The sequence below is a fragment of the Argopecten irradians genome, chromosome 1, assembly GCF_041381155.1.
Source record: "Argopecten irradians isolate NY chromosome 1, Ai_NY, whole genome shotgun sequence".
NCBI lineage: Eukaryota > Metazoa > Mollusca > Bivalvia > Pectinida > Pectinidae > Argopecten > Argopecten irradians.
In genome coordinates, this window is record NC_091134.1 from 42857231 (window position 1) to 42876441 (window position 19211).

Sequence of the window (19211 nt, forward strand, 5' to 3'; positions counted from 1 at the left end):
TAACATTCCGCTTGTGAAGGTTTCCGGGACGTTTGTGCTTGAAATACAACACTCACCTGTAGCATGGCTAGTTATTTGTACAAACTTATCGTCTCGATGGCCCTGGCCAGTCAATGAAAACTAAGCCCTTTTATGATCGAGTGTGGGTACTTTTCAATAAAGGGGCTTTCCTCAAGGACCTATTGGGGGCCCAGAAAGCCGATCCCGGGGCTGTATATCATAAGGTACTTTGTCGTGAGGATCAGCGACGATCCCAATGGCCAGATCAGGATGATCGTCCGACAGGCACTAGGATTAGAAGTGATCTGCCATGATGGAGTAATTCTGTCTTGGCCTGTGAAGAGTAAGCCCTGCTATATTTCTGACGGACTCATTTTCTTCTTACGGTACAAGTAAATCATACAGACGGACATTCGAATACCAACTTTTCAAATATATGATCAGGCAAGATAGAATGAATCACTTAGACTTGTGAACTCTGTGGAAAGAGGCTTGTCGTGTAAGTCGACGACATGATGTAAACTGTTTGACAAGAACATTACATGTAATTTCAATGATAAGAAAGGGTAGCCCAGACATGACATGGACTCCAATGACAAATGTTTGACAAGAGAGACTTGGGCGGCATAGCACCAAATAAGAACGGACCAACTTTATGACAAAAGAGCTTGAACATTCATGACCTGTTTTCAAAAGTTTAGGAAAATAGTGTGAAAATTGTTTCGGTATGTTCTTTATCATTTTCATTTACGAAGGTAACATTGGTGTTGATAAATAAATTAGGAAATAACTCAGTATTGTCTATGTTTAAAATACCATAGTTCTCCTGAAATGTAACCTAACGTGAATTAGCCGCCAACAAGTTGAGCTATAACGAAGCCGCCTAGCTAGCCGACCGTATATGAATTAACTGACAATTCCTTAAGGGTATAGTGTTTCTTCTTCATAAATGTATTAGTTTCGTCCAATTAAATTGACATTATCAGTCTATAACAGAAATCTGTAATTCTAATCCTAATACGAGTAGATTCTTAGCAGCTCTGGGAAATTTGATCCTAAGTCACTATTTGACATTCCAATTAATATTTGGCTTCGTTTCCCAATAAAGCGGTTCCTTTCACTAAGAACGCGTGCGTTCAGTTTATATCTTCGCACGCGACCCCAAAAACACTTACAGGATCAAGATTGAGTCCATATTGGGATTTGATGAACTATTGCTAGCTCAATGTCTATCAATTTTCAAAATGTGGTCCAAGTTTGCTTTTAATTAAAACCAAGCTTTATCAATCGGTTGAGATAGGGTCGTACTGTTTTATCGTTAAGTGGCACTGTGGGGATTATTTGCTTCAAAATAATAACAATCGATCCGAATAACGGCCCGATCACCCCGCTATCATAGTCAATAAGACAAGAATGCACAAGGGACCAGATATTACTGTAAATAGTGGGTCTGAACTACACCGGCCTCTACATAAAGTTCGTTTACACAGAAATGTCGACCATGCGTCTGATTACTCAAACATTTACTTCTAACACGGTGAAACATCATCTAGTTACAATTCAGCCTTGATTACACAATGCATTGTGTTATGTAATGTTATATTGTTTAACCAGATTTGCATGTCTGGCATTGTTCCTTATTTGGCTCCATCGATAATGTCGGATTTATCATTCATCATTTCAGATTTAAGATACCATGTACCGATACTGTTCACATTTCACTACAGCAAGATTTGACAAAAGTGTTCCCTCCAAAATACAGGAAAACTAATATCAATTTTATAAATCTGTCCAAAAAAATATGATTACACATACCTGGCACAAAACAAAATTGTGACTGAAAAACTCATTAAATCAATAAATATTCTACAAAATATATCATAACATCATAAGTCTGCCTTCACTCAATCAATGCAATAGGTTGGCAGGTAGTAATGCGCGAGGTACTTGCTCGTGTTTTTTGGGGGACTGCTGTATGTGTAGTGGGACTCTTCATTTCAAAATGCTTTATCACGGTAGTATGCTAACAAACATAGCGAACAGCACACCCAAGCGAGCCTTTTATACTGACAACGGACAAGCCAGTCGTCCCGTTCCAGGTATGCTGAACGTTAAGCAGGAGCAGAGACAACAATAGGATACGTCTTCATAGACATTGATAATTGTAAGTATCTACTGTAAACCAGAACTGTGGTAGATACTGAGATACTGATCGTAGGTCGATTTTGATTTTCGGATACTCCTATTTTTATCATATACTAAAATCTGACATGTTCATAAATTAATCTAGGATACATTTTCACAAAGCTTCGTAACTTCTTCGTATGTCAGAATTACGAATTACATGAATACGCTAATAAGATAAACTTAACATAATTAAATATTTTAATTCATATTAGTTTTGCAATAAATACTTGTTACAAAGAGAATTTGATAAATTTGGTGATGGTACATCGGCCACGTAGTGTCACAATTTTTATCATATCTCTATAATCAAAAGTACTGACGTCAGTGTACAAATGGTAAACACCAGTTCGTGACGTCAGTTTCGCGCGATTACCAGTACTACCTACGATCAGAAAACGCTGTTGTTTTACCTTTATAATGAGCAACAGATATCACATTTCAAGATAACGTCCGAGTGGAAAAATAGGTCTCGAATACACACAACAATAGACATAACACTAAATACGTTTCCAATGTTGATGCTTCAGCATCATATCTTATTTAAAAGAAGTTCCTTTGATGTTATGTAAATGTTCGTTGATAGTTTATTTGATGATACAATCTTAATTTTGTCAACATGCCGAATAAGTTATATAACCAAAGATGGAAATGTGCTTCATTTTGTGTAAATGAATATTAAAGTTAATTTCACACTCGATCCATAACGTCATCATTCTAGTGACGCATGAATATTGACACCAACCTTTTCGTTTTTGAAATTGGTTATCCTATTCATTTTCACGACAGTAGACAAGTTTTTCTATCTCAAAACTGCTAGACGACTCCATGCCACATTATAGCAAGCAGTTGCAGTAAGGTTTGATATTAGACTCTAAGCAGATACTTGTATTGTTATTCTGAAATTCTACCTTAACGATAAAATTGTGTTTAAAGAGTCCTGTTAAACACCCTTCTGAAATGGTAGGAATTCTGGGAATGCAACAACAACCACACAAAAATAAACATTTTAATACTTGTTTATTAATTGTAAGATATGACCACATTTGATTGTACTTTCTGTTTAGAGATGTCCATACATATCTCCCTGATTATGGCACGCCTAAAACATCTATCTCTCACACATAGGGTACACGTACCATCACATATGCCACCACACACATAAACATACACACACTTACTAACAAATTATAAATTATCCACCAACATTCTACCTGCATATCAACAAAGCATTCAGTTCTGTATTAAAATGTGGTCAATTTCCAAATGTTTTTGACAGTTGTTTTGAAGACTAGTTGCCTTGGGTTACCATCAGATTCCATGCGAAGATGCTCCACCGCCGACAGAGCATAAATGATATTCATCATTTGAACATTAATTGGTGTTTAATCGTGTATATATATGTCTAATTAGCACTAATAAAATTTAATGAAATAATTTATTTTGCCTTTGGTGCATGCGCAATCAGTATTATATTCCATATAGGATAATGTGACATGGAATATTTTCGGGATGCAATAAATTGTTGTTTTTTTATATTTTTAACTTTAAGCAAAAATAGAAGCTCAAACTTTTCAATGGCGTTAATGGTGTAAAGTAAGTAAATTTTTAACTGAAGAAAAATACTAAATCGTGTGCTCATGTTTTTGATAGTGAAAAAATACCGTTTGTCAGCAGTGGAGCATCTTTAAGAAATATACCTATATGAATCGAGACTGCCAGAATAAAGATTGTAAAATTCCCTATCCAATATTTCTGTGGAAATCAACTTTAAATGGCCAATTATCAATGATAAAATTATATTACAAGCGTTGACGTCATAGTTAATGACATCAAGGTCGATAACTCTATTTCAAAAGAATGAAAAACGCGCTCTGGCTGCTCGTATTAATTCCATCAAAGGCCTGTGAGATATCACTCACACTTTTTTGTTTGTCAAAGCCATTTCAGTTTACCTCGAGTAAGAAACAAACTAATTAGTCCGAGAAAGTAATCTATATTTATTAAAATATATTTGATTTATATTTTATATACTAAATGACTTTAAATTTAGTTATCCACCTAAAGATATCAATTAAATAATGCAGAAAAAAAACCAGATCACTCATTCAATGGAATAAAATACATCATTCATACAATGTCACAAAATTCACCATTTAAATACAATTTGTAATGTAACAAAAATGTATTTGTAATACAGTGTAACAAAATACATCACTCAAAAAGTACAGTGTAGCGAAATAACATGTATACTGTAACTAATCAGATGTATAGCTACACATTGACTAATTTACGTTTCCAAACAGAACCATTGGTAACGGACTTCGTGGATAGTACTATTATACCATAAAATAAACACTTGTCATTCATAATAAATATTTATTAAACATTTCCTTCACTGTTTATGCCAATATAGAAGTTGTATTTTCATATCTTATTTCGATCATCCAAGCGCCATTGAATGTATAATGTCTATTTAACATTGCTAATTACCACAAAATCAAAAAAAAAAAAAAAAAAAAAAAAAAATTAAAAAAAAACCAGCTTAATCCTGCGACAAACACATAAAGCACCAAATTCTAATGCAGATGCGAAATAACAGTAGAATATACCTCGTATGAATTCTCAATCATCTAAATGAGGCTGCTGCAATACATCGCAAACTGATTAAGGACCCATAATAAAGTTATAGCTAATATTTTTCATACTAATACTTTAAAAGCAATTAAAATGGTTCAACAATTTAAGATTCAAATGTTGTCTCAACAGGGAGAGGCAAAATATTCCTCATTACAAAACGACTGAACACCTTCGACAAATTAGTATATGCAATTTCAAGAGTTTACACGAAAGGTTATTAAGATCTAGCTTTGGAATCAACTTATATTCCATTAATACTGATTGGGACAAGGACGCTTTCGTATACCAAGCAGTAGAACATATCTGAGTTATAAGGGGATGAAGCATAATGGCAAAGACAGATTAAGCATAACTATGGTACTGCAGTGATTTATATACTTAAAACAGGTTCGCATATGCTATCAATGGATATGATATTTATGCATGTATGAAACGAACAACTTTAAAAACCGAGAATTATTCATTTAAGCGAAGTCATAAAATATCCGGTTAATATCAAGAAAAAGACCATGGAAATGTTAATTGATTATTAGGTTCTGCCGTCTTAACGTATGCCATTTTTTACCAGAGGTTAATTCATTTTTTCATACAACGCGGGATTTTATTACAAATTGGAAAACAATGCTCACTGAACTTCTGTCCATTATATTGTTTATGAAAAATTCTAGAACATTTCCCGTCAAATTGAATGTCAGTTTTGTGCCATTCAAAAATGGAATATTCTGTAGATGTATAAAAGTAGTACATTTTGTTTGATAAAATAATTTTAGGATAATTTTTAATCAATATCATCAACCATTGAAGATAAAAATTCCAATAAACGCGTTCAGGTACGATTACTTTACTTTGACTAGTGATTGTATTACACTAGAGTTTAGTGAGCACACACCTTCGCCAGCAGATGTTCAGAACTTACTGATAATAGATTTTTGGTCAGTTGTACCAAACCTTACATAGCTATTGACCAGTAATTGTACATAAGAACTGGTCAGTAGGTTTACGTTAAAACTGTGGGCATTACATCTAACTGAGCATAAACAATCGCATTGGTCAGTATTGGTACACAAGAACATAGTGTGTGTGACCATTTGTCAGCTGGTGAACCCAAACCTTAGTGTACATAGCCATTGGCTAGGTGATACTGCTGAGTGTCCACTATAACACTGGTATACCCGGGCTGAGCACCAACAGTGTAAGGCCTGGGACTGGATGCCGTCGCTGTTTGGTGCACGCTATTTTGATTGTAATTGTCATAAACACATGCCGCACGAAGACATTGCGTATAAAAGTTTTTCTCTTGCATCATTCGAACGTCCATTAATTTGTCATTTTCCACAGTACCGTCCGGTACATATACGTCGTCGGCGGGGGTGGATTCTGTAGCACATTTCGTGAAGTCTGTTTGCGCAGACAGTTTATCAGCACTTGGAGAACGTTCCATCACGGCCTGACAACAATCCTCGGAACTCCTTACAGACAGCGGGTCTGAGGGGTACATTGGCCTGGACGGCCGTAACATAATCACTGATTGCTGAAGATTTTCACGTAAAGGAGACACAATTTTCGTCTGTTCTACCAACCTTGTTGGCGACTTATACGACTCCTCTTTTATATTCAAGCTGTTTGATTCTAGAATATTGTCAAATTTTACCTGGAGGGTGTCCGTTCGAGGCTGATGCTGTTTATCATACTCGTCACTTACAACGTCAACATCAGATGCTGACGATTCAGACCTATTGCTGAACGGACATGAATACCCCTGAGGTGTTCCGAAGGTTGTGTCACGAGAACTACTACGAGAACATGGACCGGAAGTTCTATAATCAAATTGTGGCGATACTGTCTGTCGGTCGTGGTGGTCCATATGTGTGAGTCGAGGGCTGCAATGTCCATTATGAGTAGGGATATATCCAGGATATGCCTCTAAGTTCCTCATTGGATAGAACTTTTCCTCTTCATTCTCTCGGTATTGTAATCTTTCGTCCAGGTAGCGCTGCTGCGCCTGGAACTGGTAAATATCAGATATAATTCCCTGTGGGTACTGAGTTGAGTACATATTGACTAACTTATCTCCACAGTCTACTAGGGCTGTCTGTGGCGTGCTGGTGGCACACATCAGTTCCTGGGTAGCAGGATCCGACATAAAGTCTAACTGGGGCCTCTCGACGGTCATATCGCCATGATTATATTCGGGATTCTCTGCGATATGAGGATACGGTGAACGTCTTGACTTTGGTTTCGAGGAGCGAATCTTGCTAGCAGATCTGTTTGATATATTGGAGAAAGGTGATGGCTCTTTGGCGATGGTTTGCTCCAACTGTATCTGCAGTCCTCGTGCTTCTAAATCACTGTAATAGACAATGCAAACTATTTGTACTAGTTGAATGATGATGGTCATGAATGCTGATATAAGGATGAATTCATTTGTATTTTGTCTTGCGGAACATATACACTGCATGACCAATACCAAAAATTATCAACACCTTTCATTTGCACCTACCTAAGGACATAGTTGACACTGACGATGCAATGTGGACGAGAAGACCGACTGTTATGGACGATTGTAGCATGGCTCTGTATCCAAATCCACCCTCCATCTTTGGTCAGAAACCGGTAGTACTTGGTGGTCACCTGGCCTTTCAGCAATACTACAACATACGAAAGCATTGGTAGAAATCCTAACTTTGTAACTCATGTGTTATCAAATAAATATGACTTTAGCAACATTTCACAATTGCTCTATAACAAAAAGAACAAAAGGTATACACGTAAGTATCACATTGTCTATGGATGTGTGTGCGTGTTTATTTGGACCAAATGCTTATTCGGTATCATGAAAAAAATTCTGTTCACTATCTAAGATATACCCAACAACACTCTATAACAGTGCATCTGTTTCACCCTTCTTCGCTCTTCTGGTAGTCATTGGCGATTCAACAAGCAAAAAGTATATATGTGCAAACATGCCATAGGTGTAGATGGACGATGTTAAAAACCAATAATACGAAGAAGATAATTAGTTTGTATAATTAATCGTAAAAGTACGATTGCATTCGTTTGTAAATATCGTCATGTAAACACATGTATTTACTAAATAGAGACACTTGGCATAAAATATCGTTGTTTTCGATAGCATGTCTACAAGATATAACGGTATCATCACGTTAAATTGGTCTTCAACAAGTACATTTGACTATGGTTAATTTGCCAATAATGTAGATATTGTTCTTATTACTTATACAACAAATTGCCCTTCCGTGTCTGAATGTTTCGTCCTTTCAGTTTCCTCTGGATTGACAATCGTGCAACATGCACACCAAACTAAATTGATAAATAGATCTTAATGTAATCGTGTTGTGAGTTGATGCTGGTTTGTTCCAGTAAGTGTATCACCAAGTGATCCCTGTTGCCCCTATAAGCCCGCCGACTACCACACACCTCGGCACCCTTATGTAACGTCCCTGTGTCGTATTCACAGCACAGATGTGAACTTCACTCTGTGGTTTGTCAAGTAAACTCGACGTAATCCGGATTATCTAACAGACTTCTGAATACCACAGACGAAAACCTTCCTATCGCCAACCTCTGGAGTGACAGCTGAACATTTATTGACGGGATAGAAAGTGTTGCTCTATGCAGAATTTAAGTGGATATGTCAAATGACAAGTCGCTATAACTGGTCTCATATTATAAGTGATTAAGATTTAACCCAAAACTATGGTAACATACTCTTTTTGTCCGTTATATAATCATTAAAGAGACAAAGTTGTTTTGGAATAAAGAGATTCATTTTTCCTGTTTACTTGAAGACTCGTTAATACCGGAAACATATGTTAAGGTTTGAATGAAGAACGAAGACAGCACTAGTGCTATAATAGTAAATAAATGACAGAGGTTATGCCACATGTAGCTTATATGTTTCGCATTTGCAAGAGGACGCTTGAATGTAATCTAAGTAAAATGGGTTGATGATAAATACAGCTATTGTCGGAGAAATCTCAAAATGGTCCCCCACGATAGTCGTTGCGAAGAATGCGCTCGGGTGACAGTGCAACACTCTTGTGTCTGAACAAGGCATAATCCGATCTTTATAGCGCGATGATAAAGTTGTCCATGTTGCACCAAGATCCCGACACGTTTGTGGGATCAACGTATATGATAAATCGTCTTAAAGCGGTCCGAGACGATTAGTTGGACAGTTAAAGGAAATTTAGACGAAATGGGCGATCTCTTTGATTGTTGAGGTATTTACAACCGTTCTGCTGTCGATGGACAAGGTTGCACATCTCGTGCATAGGTGGTGTAACCTAGGCCGGTACAGGGTATGTCGATCGGGGAGAGAATAGACGGGTGGTCGTGAATCATTAGGTTGGAACTGCAAAGGATTATCCCCGGGTAGATAGAAACAAAGGACACACGACAAACTCCACCAGGAAATTAGGAAACTATCACGAAATACTGCATATTTCTGCAGGAAGATTAACTCCACTTTTGATGTGATGACAGGTCTGACAGAGAAGTTAAGTGTAACGTATTTAACACTGAGAAGCAAATCTGTGGTGCAGGGGTGATAAACGTAAACATTGCATTCCTCAACTAACATGTTACCACACAACATAAGCTTCCATATTGATCAGTCTCTTAATCGTCTTTATAATGATGACAAGGGAATATAGACTAAAACAAAGAGTACAGTCTTGAGTTATCAAAAAAGAATTCCAATTTATATGGTATCCTTATAAATCGAAGACACAAGATACATTCTGTATAGAAGAAACAATAAAACATTATACTTACGGGTGGTGTGAGCAAATCTCATTGGCATAATATCACAGGCATGGATATAGTGATACAGGGTGCGTTCTATTAGGTCCTGCGGTTCGTACCCAGTCAGTTGTCCTACTCTGTTATTATGAAAGGAGAAGATTTTAAAATCAGAACAGAACTTGTGACATGTTTACTATTTTGAAAAGAATATAGCCCGTAAGCTTTCAAGTCTGAATTTATAAGCATAATATTTTAATTGAATATTGATGCGATACCAATTAAATTTTCGAGGTTTTTTTTTCAAATTTCGAATATCTATTAAACCTCAATGAAACAGAATTTGACATAAATTCTCAAAATAACGTACCTCGCATCAAGGAAAATGAGTTTGAGATCGAGGCTGGCTCTGAACATGAACATGTTACTAAACATTTTGATTTCTGTTATAGCACTTGGTGGAAGCGAGTGTCCTACAGCTACCAAACCCATGTTCTGGAAACAACCGTCATACGGCGCCATATCCATAGTGTATTGCTTTATCTTCATATACCCGCTACAATGTATTACCTGGAACATCATAATATACACAACCTTTAATGGGTAATATCAGACCAGTAGAATACATTTATTAAATGTTTCTTTTTAACGACATAACTAACAAAAATGCCCTCTTTACAACAATAACCAAATGATAATGCATTTATAAAGGATTTCGATACATTGGGGTATGATAAATGGATAGTAAATAATGAAGAAAAGAATATTGAAATATGTTCTACTTTGTTTAACCAAGTACGTTAATTAATAGGATGCTAAACCATTTTGTCCGAATATTCCAATGACTAATTAGTTATCACATGGATTAATGCTAGGAAAATAATAATGTATTATGATGAGTCGAATAGTGGCACAGATACTACACAGACCTTTACAGATTTTTATATATTATTTCCTTCAAAATATAAAAAAAATAAGATAAAACAACAACAAAAACCAAAAAACAAACAAACAGACAAAAAAACACCAAAAACAAACAAACAAATGAAATGCGTAAGTTAATACGGGTAGTAGTTTATGTCATTTATTCTCAAATGGGACAGACGGATGCTTTTCTTGTCTTCAGTCTAAACTGAAATATCTTCTTGTATAAAGAAAGATGGTGGCTATGTTTTGAGGACGGACACATGTGTCAGTGCATCAAATCCTCTCTTACACAACATTAGTGAATGCATACATATATGTATGTAGTAACTATTTAAGGATTAACTTGAATAGATTTTTTATGTTATGGAGATATAACAGAAAAATCTGAGTGTACTCTAAATAAACCGCGAAGCGGTTTATAATGAGAGTACACCTAGATTTTTGTGTTATCTCTCCATAACTTAAAAATCTATTCATATTAATCCTTATAATTCAATTTACTAAAGATAATCTCTTCAATATTCAAAATTCTTTTTGGGACTCTTTTGTCTATAAAATCATTTCGCCGCCATCTCAGCCAACGTTACAAACGGCGACGCCTTTTTTTCCTTTATGGGCTGATAAAAGTAAATTTTTAAGCCAATAAAAATGCTCTTAACTAGCAAAATTGAATTATAAAGAGTTAGTTGTAAGGACAAAACATACCTTATATCCGCCATTTGTCAGACCCGAATTCCGTTTAGCTAGAACACATTTCATGCGTATAAAGAAAACTCTTTCAATATCAATATCTGAAAAAAATAAGTAAAGTATGAAATATTTGATTCATTGCTCTGCAACCTATACAATATATACACCTATATTTTTTTGCAGTCATAATACCTTTCCCAAAAAATATTCAAAGAAGATAAGGAGCATGTAATGCATGCCATAAAATTTTAGTCAATGTATCGAAAAAAAGTATAGTAAATGTATCAAGGGTTTACTAACATTTAATGTTATAAGCGTTATAATAATGGGTGAAAGTAAATTGTATTGCTGGCATATGAACGTTATCGAAAACATAATTACTGCATAGATAATAACTAAAATTGCTTGTGTGCCTTGTTGAAGATGTGTATTTACCTTGTATAAGATGTGAATGGTACGGGTTATGGAGGGATAGGACTGCCGTCATTTCATCGTGGTCAGATGGGTGGATATACTCAAATACACTACTCCCAGTTAACTCTACCTAAATAAACAGAAATCTTTAAATTAATTATCCATTTTTTCGTGATATATGGGATTAAAGATTCTCAATGACATAAATAAAATAAATAATTTTTTGTGATTACATATATGTATAAGTAATTCAAAGCAAAAATTAAAACATGTCTGCGATCTCTAGCGCTTTCGCAGCTTCGCTGCTCATTAAGCTTGACTTGTTTTAATTTTTGTTTTTTTGATATTCTAATTCCATCACAAGGATATTCTTTATATTATTTATTCAAGTAATTCAATATATATTTACCTGTGATAATCCCAGATGAACTGATGCAGTCTCTGATATATACAGAATTTTACCATCAGGGGCAACAACGAATATAAAGCCGTCTAGAGTCTGAAAAACCAATAGATCGATTTCCAATAGACAGATTCATATTACTAATATATCAGTTAAATACATGCCCGAGCATTTTGTTCTTTGGCAAAACTATGGCACAATAAGGCGTAATAATATAAAGAAGAGAAAACTAAAGCCGTCGCGTAATTCTAGGATTTACTGAATATCGATATCATTTTGTATGTTATATTCTAAAGTTTCAATGACGCCATTATTTCGCAATTCTTGAATTCAAGCTTATTTATTTATGTTGACAGATGATTAAAGAAACTGACCTTCAATAAAGAAAAAATGCTCTGAACGATAATTGATATAATCATTTCACGTATTTTCAATAAATACGATGCATCATGTTTTCAACTTTGTGTTTGAAAAACAAACTTTAGTTCCCAAATACATTTTTCCAGTATGAAAAATTATTATTATTTCTCAGATATTATCTAATACTAAAACACAGCGTATCATATGCTTTATGTGTTGTTGATCTGGATATTTATTTTTAATTTTCTATCGAAAATGAGCTCCGTTGAAGATTGAAAACACTATTTATATATTTGGTAAAATAGACCAATATTTTCTACATTAAATCAAAAATACATTTCCTAACATCGGCTTGCACGATCTGGTTTATTGGATAAAATATGTCATTATAAAGCTCGACTTTGTTGAAATCTACTTATTTTTCAGTTATTTTATCATCAACAATGATTTTACTAATCGTCTGAGTAGAAGGGACACAATCCGCCTAGGCAAGCCCACGCCATTAATTAGAGGACAGAGGATAAGAAACTCTCCTCGCCAGTCAGTCAACCGCTTCTCGGGCAAATCAATTAAAACGATCAAAATGGGTTTTACAAATGGCAGAGGAGGACTGAATGTTAATAAGGAGGTTTAATGACGGGACAAGGAAAGCTACTTTATGTTGGATATCGGCGTGCCGAGAAAAACGCTCTGATAAGCATGTAATTGGATGTAGCTCTTACGCTTAAAAGTCTAATAGAAGACAAATTCTCTCTGCCAAACCCGATTACAATTAACTTCGGAGGAACAACTAAGGAAAGGAAATGAAAAAAGGAGCAGTTATTCCGGATGATTTTTCAGGCAATATCGGGCGAAATATCGGACTAATCATTTGATGTGATGTTCGTGTTATCAGAAACACGTTAAGTGGCGATAAGGGACCGGTATTGTCGTCTGATGCAATCAAGATGAAGGGTTGGAACATAAAAGGGGAGGACCGGAGCTTTCTCTCCCAGTCCTTGGTACCAAGAAATGCTGTTAAATGTCTTGACCTCATATCAACGGCGATTTCTTTCACACTTGATCCCTTGATAAGCATTGTTATTACTTCTGTGGATGTTAATTTCATGGTGACTGGCTGTAATTCGTTTACGGCCTTTCATTATGATAACACACTAATATAAGAACTAGTGCATTAAGTTCTTATGTAAATCATACTCAAGCAGATGTTACATGTGACCTTTACAAATATATATCAAATTTTGTGTTTTCCTTTGAGTAAAAATTAAACGTTCGAACCCATTATTTAATCATTTATTAATGCGTTGCGATTGCATGTCATGCAAAACCGCCAAAGAGAATTTTTTGCCAGTTTACGATGTGCTGTAAAATGTTTAGTAACGGTGAGGATTATAAAATAAGTTACTAAATTCCATTATATACATTTTTTGTATAGGACATAGGACAATTTTGAAAATATTATTAAGACTACAGGTAGTTATTAAATTTGTATCGTCAAATTGTTCACAGAAGGTTACATGATGTAAAGTGTTATCCTTACGGTTTGTTTGTGGGATATTCAAATAGTAAATATTGGTCAAAGAAATAGTCCTATAGGTGTGGACAATTTTTTTTTCGAATTATTAGACACTATTGTTGATAAAACATTACTTCATAATAATCTCTCTTTTTTTTCTTTTATTTTATGTAAGTTATTTGTCTCTGGCTATCCTTTAAATATATATCAATTTGTTAAATGAATTAAAATATAGTCAATTGAAATAATTGTTATATGATTGCTCTTGCAAATTTACTAGGATGAGATATGTGTTTGTGCTTTTGAAATGAAATTAAATTGATGATGGATGCATCAATAATAACGTCAATGAAACTCTCGCCATATCTATTGCATTTATTTTTGAAGTTGAAATGATTTCTTGTATCCTTGCGTCTGATTTGCCTTGACTTCTGTCTGTAAATACTGAAAGCGCTAAATCACTTTGATTTTTGTCGTTTAGTTGTATGATTTGGACACAAAACTTGTAGTATATCTTTTTTTTCTTGGCTACAAATATATTGTATCTTTTTTATCATTATTTATAAAGGAATATATTCTTGTGTCGCATTGATTTCTTACATTTTGTAATTATTGTTTGATACGAACTTCAACTGGTAATATTTTGATCTAAAATTTTGCATATGATTTTTTTTCATTCCAGCTTAACTGATTACCAAAATGTTTAAACTGAAATAATGTTGTGGTCACAGATATTCTTATTTAATATCGCATTTTTTATATTTTCATACTATCCATATGGTGAATGGCTTGTTACACTTGCAATGTTGGTGAGTCATGTTTTACGAATACGGTTTCATTCTAAACTCATTTTTGTTCAATAATTATGTCGATCAACAAATTATAACTCATTTGATTTAGACAATACATCTTAGATATACCATAGAAGTAAGTCCAATATTCCGAAGAAGGCATTGGAGTATTGATAGATCAAACAGAAAAGGTTTTATCTAAACATTTTTTATTATTGCCAACGCACTTATTTGAACGGTAGTGTTATTTCAGCGCTTATTGCGCTGTCTTTGGAAGGCTACTTCATGTACAACGCTAAACTTTGTAAAAGGCCATTTCTAGTTGTGAACCACCGAATTACGCAAATTCATATCCGCGCTTATAAATCACGGTTTACAGTTTTCCAAAAATTAGAACATTTACATTATTGTGTTTTCTATTTTCTACTTCAATAGTAGAAGTAGTATACCATTGAATTTTCACTATTTCAAATTTGATTAGTCTTAATTGCTTTCGGTCACAATTACTATATTATATACAACTCTGATTCGTTGATTTGTTAAAACAAAAATTAATGCTATAATATCGTTTATCAAAATGAATATGAAATTTTCCATTATCATCGCTTTTGAATACATTAAAAGCAATGCTCTGATTCTGAAACATTAATTTTGATACTTCTCTTTTTATTTGTAATGACATACTTTAGTCTTATGATGTTTTGTTAAGAACATTAAGTGTATTCTTTAATACGCTGCAGTACTTTTTTATAGTTTATTAAGGTGTTTCAACGTTTAAAAACGAACAAATTGTTTTCAGCGATGAAACCTATATTTATTTCTTATATATGATTATCCTAAAAATGATTTTACATGAACAAACATAGATACCTCACGTTTGCCAATTTCTTATGCATGATTTTGTCACTTCTTAAGGCTGCAATACAATGTTTAAAGTTTGATATTATTTATCAAATATATGATGATGTTCTGAAATTAAGCATGAACAGTCGATCCTCGAATGCAAATTTTGTAATTCTAGAAACAGATAGATTACATACTTTTTTTAATTGACTCGGTTTTATTTATGTAATTTATAATTATGGTTTTACACTTTTGTTTTGGTTTCTTTGTGTTTTCAAACTAAAACTTTGTTCAATACAGAAAATTCAATTTATTACCGTGACAATTCATTCCGATTGTGGATTAAATTTGTGCTACAAAGTTATAAAAAGGGTTGTTCTTTAGAAGGAAATTGTCTTTTTATGTTCAATGATTGAGATAAAAAAATCCCATTTCGTTGTATTGTTTAAATTTATTTATTGTTAAAAAATTGTGTCGACAGTGTCTATCACGACCCATCTAGGATCATATCCGGATCTCCTTTCCGAATTCCTACAATATCATCATGATTGACGTGTTTTAGGTCTGAGAAGAAATTAATTATTTTTATCACCTACATGCCAAAACAATTAACAAATTTTTCTCGACGGTAACTTATGGAGAACGTCATTAAACACAAATTATTCTGCCACCCATTAGGTTAAAGGAACTTTTAGGTCAATGATCGTAAAAAATCACCATTAATTATCACATATTTCGGCAGCCATCAACAAATTACACAGTAGCTGAAACTGACATGCTCTTCGCGCTCTCAGTCTCCCGCCACGAGTTATGTCATGAATGCGCAGGCACGTACTCGAGGCCTCTGCGGGGTGAAGATAAACCACTAATCGGACCTCCGTTACAGGAGAGTTCTGACCTCCATATCTGGAGAGTTCTGTACGGATTTTACATTAGTTATGCATGGACTACATATCCTGTGACATTGTATACGACGGACAGAATCACAGAGTGATCTTCACCAAACAGAAATAAACACTTTTCTACTCCAAGCTCTCCCGCCTCAAAGGACGTTTCCTCTTTGATAACAACCTCAGAATGAAACAAGATACCGGTAACAGCAAACCCAAGACATTTCTTACCTGATTGTTTAATGTAAACTTGAAAATTAACGATCATTTAAAGCTGATTCAACTACAAATGACGCTGTCAAACCTTTTTGATTTCCTCGTAAATACACGTTTTGTACGAATTATCAACATCCACAAACATTTTAGATTTGTAAAACTATATGTATATTTATTAATGTTTATGTATTAATGTAAAGAGTTAAGAAAAACGTTCTTACCTGCAATAGATGTGAGCCTAATTCCTTGTCGAGCCTCGTTCTGTGGCCCATCTGTCTTTGACCCCAGCCGTCACCAAGACCTGTAAACAATCATATATAACTTTGAGATCATTAACCATGCATAATATGTTTTCTGGTTTGGTATATTCTTGATTTCGATATTTTCGCAAAAATTCATTTATATTAAAAAATATGTTATTCTTTATTCAATTAAATTCAGCATTCATACAAAGTTATACAAGTACTACGTCTCCTTCATGGAATTTATAGTTCTAGATATCATTGACGAATGCTAGAAGGAGCAAACAACTGTATGGTGGATCTGACATAAAGCAAATTATTAATGTGTCTTGTAATCCGTCCTTTTATGGAAAAAGGTTACATAAAATCAGGTTTCCAGGAAATATTGGACAGAAATTGTATGTTTACTTAAACATATCATATATAAAAATCATAATGTATTTTTTCATGTTTTAATGTTTCTAGGGGTGTGTAAGCTACTATGACATTAGACTTGCTACCTTTAACTGTGTTAATACTGTGACAATGTTTCCAGGGTGTACCATTTGTTTCGACCATATTGTTCTCGTAGCCAGTTCATATGGCTTTAAGGTGCAAGATGGTGGAAAATAATGGCCGATATGACATTTCCAACCGAATAAATTCATTCATTTGAGATACTATTAAAGTAGAACTGGTTAAACAAACGGATACTAGAGAGTCGTGCTGTGCAAGCTCCGCCCTGCACGGTATTCTCTTACAATCACTGTGTTATTCGCGTGTAATGGTGTAGGGGCGAAACGACCAACTTACAAAGACCCCTTAATTATGGAGTTTTCTTTAGCTCTCTAAATAGCGTATTATAGGAACAAAGCACAACGGGAAATCCGCTTAATGAGATTTTAATCAATTAGGGGGAAATGTTCGATACTGGTTTCAATTCTGACCGTATAATGGAATCCGGATTTTTACCAGTTCCGTGCCAGTAATTAATATTGACGTTCTTTTGGCCTACAGCAAAAAAGCAATGGCAAGCCGTTTGTCGACAGGAGGGGGCTTGTTGGTGAATAGCGTTTGGTTTCAATGTTGCGACAAGAGGACTGCTCATAAACACCCAATTTGTCCATCAATCCGAATGATGCATTATAAGGGGGTCGCCGGGGGTGTTAGCAGGCGCAATGTAAGTGGTGGTGTTGATGGTAACAATATGATTTGGTTATGGGGCAACATTGGGGGAATTATCAGGAATATCGGGATAAATCATTAGGAAATAAACAGACTGAAGCAAATGAAAAGTAGTTTCATATTACAATGCCACTCAAAACCTCTCTAGTTATCATTACAGTCAGTAGCAGAGGTAAGACAGGAGTTCCCCTGTTAAAATCGGGTTTAACCAACACTACCATTATGAAGTCTGAACGTGTATTACATTTCTACATGTGTAATATCTTCAATAAAACCATACGGGAAAAATACCCATAAACTCCTAAGAAACTAGTAAAAGATGTTGTATTCATTATTTATATCTGACAACCAGGATGTGGACAAATATGTATTTGTTTAATATCGCGGGAGAACAATTCGCGATTTCCTCTTTGAAAATAATCCCGGTGGAAAGTGTTCGCGCATTTGTTAATTTTCTAACATGTTATTATACATGGCGTTCTTATCATTTTATTCGCGGATATTAAAGTGTAAGGAAATGACCTTTAACGTGAATATAGCGAATTGTAACAATCCGGGAATATAAGTAACTATACAGTAGTAATGAGGGGATAAACATTCGCGAATTTTAACCTGGATAGCGTAATAGCCGAAAATAAATCCCACACGAAATAAAGTTGAGTTACAGTACCAAGGAAGTGGATTTTATATCAATTGAACGTGAAACATAATAATAATCTTCCTGCCTTTGGTAAATTTTGTTCTCAGTTTCTTTGCTATGTAAGCTTTGTTGCTTTTACAACTACAGTATGCTATGATAAATGAAAACTATTGGGGTATATACATGGAAGATTTTTGACAAGTCATGTAAATAGATATAAAAAATGATCGTAATTTAACTTTTTTTTTTAATTTTACAAAACTATTTTTATTGAAGAATAGGGAATGACTTTATGGAATATGAGAGTTAAAATTAATTAATTTTTACGATTTTGGACTCTGGTTATGTTATCTTATAATTTTGTTATATCGGGTACATTATCTGGGCTCAAACCTGTAACGGAGTACGTTAATTACTTATCCAACCGTATAAAGACATTTGACAACAAATGTTTATAAATACAAAATTAAAACAAAATTCTTCATTTATTTTCATGGTTTGAATGTTGAGGGTAAGATGGGTCCTTT

The 19211-nt window shown here is 34.4% G+C and overlaps 1 protein-coding gene across 2 annotated transcripts in view; it reads right to left on the reverse strand.

Moving 5' to 3' along the window:
* Nucleotides 1-3187: 3187 nt before the first annotated feature.
* The window catches only part of LOC138328926 (single-minded homolog 2-like), a 38756-nt gene continuing 22732 nt past the window's right edge, over nt 3188-19211 (reverse strand). For both annotated transcript variants that reach the window (XM_069275642.1, XM_069275644.1), the window contains exons 3-10: nt 16860-16939; nt 12029-12118; nt 11641-11749; nt 11221-11306; nt 9959-10158; nt 9622-9728; nt 7325-7472; nt 3188-7172 (exon numbers count right to left, since the gene is read on the reverse strand). In XM_069275642.1, the coding sequence (XP_069131743.1) occupies nt 5936-7172; nt 7325-7472; nt 9622-9728; nt 9959-10158; nt 11221-11306; nt 11641-11749; nt 12029-12118; nt 16860-16939 (2057 nt within the window). In that variant the 3' untranslated portion in view covers nt 3188-5935. The remainder of the gene's footprint in view (nt 7173-7324; nt 7473-9621; nt 9729-9958; nt 10159-11220; nt 11307-11640; nt 11750-12028; nt 12119-16859; nt 16940-19211) is intronic.